Source organism: Cervus canadensis, chromosome 9 (assembly GCF_019320065.1).
Source record: "Cervus canadensis isolate Bull #8, Minnesota chromosome 9, ASM1932006v1, whole genome shotgun sequence".
In the NCBI taxonomy this organism is placed as follows: domain Eukaryota; kingdom Metazoa; phylum Chordata; class Mammalia; order Artiodactyla; family Cervidae; genus Cervus; species Cervus canadensis.
The window spans coordinates 48669045-48676008 of record NC_057394.1 but is presented as its reverse complement, the minus strand read 5'-3'; the positions used below and the strand labels follow the sequence as shown (position 1 = coordinate 48676008).

The window sequence follows — 6964 nt, the reverse complement described above, 5'->3', positions numbered from 1 at the left end:
AAATAAAATATATAAAGTATAGTATGCATGAATTATATAAAAGGGATATTGATAACCAACTTTTCTAATCTTTTGAGAAGCATAGAACAATTAATATTTTACCATGTCTATATACATGATATCACCAAGAGGGACAGAATGTTAATATGTTTCTAAAGCTATCAACAAACTGAAGCTGAAATAATTTAAATCAAAAAGTCTAAATAATCTGAACATCATTATGTGAATAAAATAATGACTTCAGCTAAAATGAGTCTAAGAAACATTTCTTAGCTAAAAAACACACAAAGATAAAATATTTATTGCTATTAAATATTAACTATATCCCCATATAAAGCTAATTTACCTAAACCATTTTATTCTTTAATTTGATATTTATTCATAATAATCTTTCTCAACTTGGAAATCAGAAGATTTCATTTTTATTTGATGCAGTGTCATTAGCTTCCTTTTTTTCCTAAGAATTGGCAGCCAGAGGATTCTAATCAAGCAAGCCCTTTTCACTAAACAATGAAAACAAATACTAGATTGTATTATTTGATTTGTTTTTGTACTAAATATTCAGTACTGCTTCCCTGGTAGCTCAGTTGGTGAAGAATCTGTCTGCAATTCAGGAGACCCCAGTTGGATACCTGGGTTGGGAAGATCCCCTGGAGAAGGGAACGGCTACCCACACCAGTATTCTGGCCTGGAGAATTCCGTGGACTCTGTAGTTCATGGAGTCGAAAAGAATCCAACATGACTCGCGACTTTCACTTTAATACTCAGTACAATCACTCTTCAACTCAAATTTTGGAACTGGTGAAAAACTTCTTAAAGAAAAAACAAACCAAAAAAACCCGCAAAAACCTTCCTTCTCATCTTCAAAGGCTATACGTATATTACTTGAGTGTTTTTTTTTTTTAATTAAAAATATTAAAGAAGAACAAAAGCAAATACATGATTTGTGTAACGTTATTGGTCGTTAAGGAAAATTACTCAAACTTTAGAAATGAGACGAACATTGACCAAAATATGTCCTTTCAGTATCATCGGGGCACAACAGAGCCACTGGAAGGATTATCTTTGTCTCTAAGAGACAAGCAACTCTGATAAACTATTTGCAATTAAACAGCCCATGGGATGACAAGGTCAGACACCACTGAAGCAACTTAGCACAGTATATTTAATGTTGCAAACTAATTTCAAGCTTTCTTTTGCATCCTTTTTTGAATTGCGTTATCATTCTTCCAGCCCCTTTGCTGAGTTACACGGAATTTTCACATCTGATTGTATCTATTTGAATGAGAATGACATTTACACAAAACTTTGTTCTGATATCATGAAACAAAGAATCATTTGATTTTTCCCTGAAACAGAGAAATGCCAAACTTGAAACATTGGTGTGCTTTAGTCAACTTCCCAAATTTGACTGATGAGAATCACCAATGGAGGTTAATATAGCCAGGAATTTTGCTTTTAGTTGTAGATATTCAGAATCTCCAAGAAAGAGGTCTATTAATCTATGTTTTTAAAAAGAATCCCACATGACTTTATTATCAAATCTCTATACAAAATGCAGGTCTAGAACACTGGTTCTGAAAATATTTGTAGCCTGTAATTACTCTCCTTTGACTGCTACTCTGAAGTATAATCATATGCACCATAATGAAACAGCAGACTTTACTAAAATACTGGGTTGACCATATCAGCTTAAAAAATAGTCACAACCTAGAGGTTGAGCATTATGTTTTACTTGGTGGGAATATTCAAGCCCAGGAGACAGAATTTTAAGGAACCTTGAGAAAACTATCCCAAGGAATTGGGGGATGAGGGACTTGGGTGGAGGAGTCAGGTTATATAGAAGCTTGTAACAAGGGGCAGGTAGTCTGAATATCAAAAGATTATTGTTAATTAAAGAAAATGAGATATCTCAGGTTAAGGAATCTTGCCCTTTTCTATGTACAGGAAGATGCAAGAATTTGGCCTTACTGAAATTATTCCTTCCCTATGCATCTCAGCTATCTGGGGCCAGCATCCTGCGATTTGATTTTTCACATTATACAGTTCCTCCCTCATGGCAGGTAGTGGTGACAGCTCCCAGATGCAGCTAGATGGCTACCAGATAGCAGACATTGTTCTTTCTGGACTTAGAAATTCACATTTGGAGGGCCAGAATCCCTGATGGCTATGATTCCTTGTTTATTGATATGGCAGAAAATACTCCATTTCTCAGCCAAAAAGTTTGCTTGGGATTTTCCTGTAATAGTTTATGGAAAAATCCAAATGAACTTTTTGGCCAGACCAATAAAATAGTAAGTCTGTGTGTTGATAACAATGACTTCAGACAAAAGTCATTTCCTAAGTATTTAATATCTCAAAGTTTAAATATACATAAAAAATAATCTTTACATGTTTCATATATTCTGCATATTGAAAAATCATTAATGATACAGCAAAAGGCAAATGCTATAACAGTACTTCTAACTATATGAGACTTAAACCAATTCACTTTACCTATTTTTATTACTATGCTTCCAAATTCTGGTGAGAGTCTCACCAGAAAAAAAAAAAAAATCCTTCTATATGTATTTCAAGTGATATTGAGGTCATAAAATTGAATAAATAAACCTCCCAGGATCGCATCTGGAGAATGGCTTGTATTCTGCCAGCTTCGGAGTCGGGAGAGAAAGCAAGCCTGGCAGAGGTACCCATTCCATTCCCAGTTTGCTCAGTATCTGGTGATTGGAAGACACTCTGCAACAAGAGCTCAAGCCTCCGCGCAGGGCGAGAAAGTCCTTCCAAGAAGTCATCTTTGACGTGGTCTCTTGCCTCTTTCTTGAAGGCATCATGGCCGCCCTCAGACCCCTCGTGAAGCCTAAGATCGTCAAGAAGAGGACCAAGAAGTTCATTAGGCATCAGTCGGATCGATATGTCAAAATCAAGCGGAACTGGCGGAAACCCAGAGGCATTGACAACAGGGTACGCAGAAGATTCAAGGGCCAGATCTTGATGCCCAACATCGGTTACGGAAGTAACAAGAAAACCAAGCACATGCTGCCCAGCGGCTTCCGGAAGTTCCTGGTCCACAACGTCAAGGAGCTCGAGGTGCTGCTGATGTGCAACAAATCTTACTGTGCTGAGATTGCTCACAACGTCTCCTCCAAGAACCGCAAGGCCATTGTGGAAAGAGCAGCCCAGCTGGCCATCAGGATCACCAATCCCAATGCCAGACTGCGCAGCGAGGAAAATGAATAGACAGCTCGTGTGCACATTTTGTTTGTGGTAATAAAAGCATAAAACCTGAAAAAAAAATTGAATAAATAATAGTAAACAAATACAGTGAAACATCTTAAGTAATTTTCATATTTTTATTTAATTCTCACCCTATACTATACTTTCTATACATATACTCTTTTAATTATTAGTGATTCATAAATTAGGAGTATTGGTTATATTTATATACACGAGAACTGCAGTTTATTTTTTATTTTTATTAGTTGGAGGCTAATTACTTTACAATATTGTAGTGGGTTTTGTCATACATTGACATGAATCAGCCATGGAGTTACATGTATTCCCCATCCCGATCCCCCTTCCCACCTCCCTCTCTACTCAATCCCTCTGAGTCTTCCCAGTGCACCAGGCCCGAGCACTTGTCTCATGCATCCCACCTGGGCTGGTGATCTGTTTCACTATAGATAATATACATGTGTCAGCTGCAGTTTAGAGTTCAAATAGTTTGCTTAATTCACATAGTCAATACATGATGGAGTAGAAAATCCTAAATTTGTTCCTGAATTCATACTTTTTACACTTAACATTCAATTATCTAAATGCAATTCTTTATAAGAATCTTTGAAATTTCATGGCCAGGTAATTCAACTATATATCTGGTCTTAAATAGTCACAAAGACATATAAGCGTTACATCATAGAAAACAGTACATTTCAATGTAATCCTTTCTGTTTTTAAACAACACACACCCCAGACATGCGTGCCCAACACTTAGGGACATCTTCTTTATATTGAGCTGATATGTGTAATAAACTGCATCCCTTTTCGAGGATCTGATCTGCCGATGTTTCAGCTTTACTCCCCTCCTTATTAATCTTTCAAATCCATTGAAACGTTCTTGGTAAATAATTTTTCAATCACCGAATTGTCCTCAATCTCTCTTCTAAATATATTTCATCTACCTATTTTATTATTATAATATTGAAGCTAAGATAAAAAACTCTTTTATTTCATATATCTGGGGAGACTTCACATATTTTTATTTCCTCATTTTAAAAATTGTTTCATTGTTCTTATTAGCATTTTCCTTACTTTCTCTTTTAGCACTATCTGTGAGTTTCCTTATGGCGTTTACTCTCTTTTAACAATAATTGGGATATTAAATAAGATTAAGACAGCACTAATCCTCACTTGTCCCAGTTGTTTATTTCCAATTTTTGTATTGTCTTCTAATAACAAACCTTGTTTACAGGTTCTTAGAAAATTTGCAGTCTGTATTCTGAGCCAAATTCCATTGAAATTACTGGTTTATTCTTAGGCATAGTATAAACACATCCTATAATTAAAAAAAACATTATGGTATAAGTTTATAAGTCCTTAAATAATTATATTCTCATTGGCTTTACATATTTTGCTGTCACTGGTTTATTATCAATTTCAGGGAAGAGACACACAAAATTACTCCTAAAGACTAATATATATCTAAGTTCACATTATTTTAAAAATTAATTGAAATGTTAAACTTGTACCATAAGTTGTGTGTATATGTGAGTATGTGTGCTCAGTCATGTCCAACTCTTTGCAACCACATTGACTGCAGCCGGCCAGGCTCCTCTGTCCATACAATTTTTCATGCAAGAATACTGGAGTGGGTTGTCACTTCTTACTCCAAGGGAACATTCCCGACCCAGGGATTGAACCTGCATCTCTTACATCTTCTGCATTGACAGGCAGATTCTTTATCTATTCACCACCTGGGAAGCCCATATTGTAAGTTACTAATGAAATAAAATCACACAGAGTAGTTCATTATATTAAGTAAATAATTGCTTGTTCATAATTATTATGAAAACAATGGCAAAAACTTCAAGCCACAAGCATTCTGTGTATGGTAGGCTAAAGAGTTTAAAAATTAGTCTCAGTACAGAAGTTTTCTATTTTCTTCTGTGTAACTGAAAGCAGTTTCTTCTCAGTTTCCCAAGGACTTGGTAGGTCATTTGGGCATTATTGGTAAAGTAAAAATCAAGTTTGGGATTTTAAAATAATCCATCTATGCCGGCTGAATTCAGTCACCTTCAAATTAATCCACTCTTTCAGAGTTTTTTTTTTTTACTCCTGCTCTTACTGTTACATTCTTACAGCATGGTGTTTGAACCCAAATTTGAACACAATTGCACATCAAAATGTTTATTTTAAAACTATGCATATTTTATTGGACAATTAATCCATTTGCCATATCTTTGTCCTCATATGCTTCCACTTTTATGCCATATTTTAAGTTCTTTGAATGTTAGACTCCTTTGCTAGTGTTTCCACTGTCAACTCATTCTTTTATTTTCCTCACTTAAGTTATACAACCCCATAACTCAAAGTGAATTTTTTTTTTAACATTTACTGTCTCCATCATCCATGTCAGTCTACTGAGACCTCACTTATATAAGATAAAGATAGCCTTCCAATTGCAAAAATTCAATAATCTCTAGTTCTTGTCTTACTGACTTTCAATAATTTCAAAAGAGTTCATGTACAGTTGATATTTTAATTGCATTAGATAATACTTTCATAAAATATTTCTAAATTTTAGTTTTGTAATTGATTATACATTATAGTAACAAAATTGAATTCTACTACCAATAATGTTTTTCACATTACATTTGAAAAATATGCCCATTATTGAAATGTAAAAATAATATATATTTTAGCCTAAAATGACAAAATTCTTTAAAAAATATTATTTCTGTTTTTATTGGTTTATTTTTACAGAATGTAGAAATTTTAATTATAAAGGTAATCACTTTAAGAAAAATCATGATGTTTAATTTTAAATGCAAAAGGTATAACCTCTTTTCCCATGTTAAACAAAAATTGACATTTAAAGTTTCATGGAGGTATTGACTTTAGTTTGCACCTTAGGTATGAATATATGTTATGGCTAATTTTGTGTCAACTTGACTAGGCCACAAGATGCCCAGGTAATTAGTTAAACCTTATTCTTGTTGTGTCTGTGAGGATGTTTCTAGATGAGGTTATTATTTGAACACAGACTGAGTAAAACAGATCGTTCTCCCCACTAAAATTGGGCCTCATACAACTTGCTGAAATTCTGAATAGAATCAAAGGCTAAGTAAGAAAGAATGCTCTCTCTACCAATCCTTGAGCTGAGATAACAATCATCTGACTTTGGACTTGGGGCTTCCCTGGTAACTCAGCTGGTAAAGAATCCACCTGCAATGCAGGAGACCCAGGGTTGGGAAGATTCAATCACTGGGTCGGGAAGATCCCCTGGAGAAGAGATAGGCCACCCACTCCAGTAATCCTGGGCTTCCCTTGTGGCTCAGCTGGTAAAGAATCCTCCTGCAATATGGGAGACCTGGGTTTGATCCATGGGCTGGAAAGATCCCCTGGAGAAGGGAAAGGCTACCCACTACAGTATTTTAGCCTGGAGAATTCCATGGACTGCTTAGTCCATGGGATAGCAAAGAGTCAGACACAACTGAGAGACTTTCACTTTCACTTTCAAGCAAGTAGCTGGAGAAAGAATGTTGACTAAAGAGCAAGACACAAAGGCAAAGACCTTGTGATGAACTTGTGCTTGCCATGGTTAAATTCACATGATATCTGAAAATGAGTAAGGGAAGGGCACTGTGGTCTATAGGTTTTATCCTAAATTATATAGGAAGCAACTAGATGGTTTTGAGCAAGAATATGTGATTTTCATATATCTTAAGAGAATAACCTCATGTAGATA

General features: G+C 35.2%; 1 protein-coding gene and 1 non-coding gene across 2 annotated transcripts; both read left to right on the top strand.

Annotated features, from left to right (window-relative positions):
* The first annotated feature begins 2607 nt into the window (after positions 1-2607).
* Positions 2608-2747, top strand: LOC122447691. Its single transcript, XR_006271348.1, has one exon. It is a non-coding gene; the product is annotated as a small nucleolar RNA SNORA7 (small nucleolar RNA).
* On the top strand, positions 2714-3283 carry LOC122447318 (60S ribosomal protein L32). Its single transcript, XM_043477844.1, has one exon. It carries the CDS (start codon positions 2830-2832, stop codon positions 3235-3237), a length of 408 nt encoding a protein of 135 aa, XP_043333779.1. The 5' UTR covers positions 2714-2829; the 3' UTR covers positions 3238-3283.
* The last annotated feature ends 3681 nt before the right edge of the window (positions 3284-6964 follow it).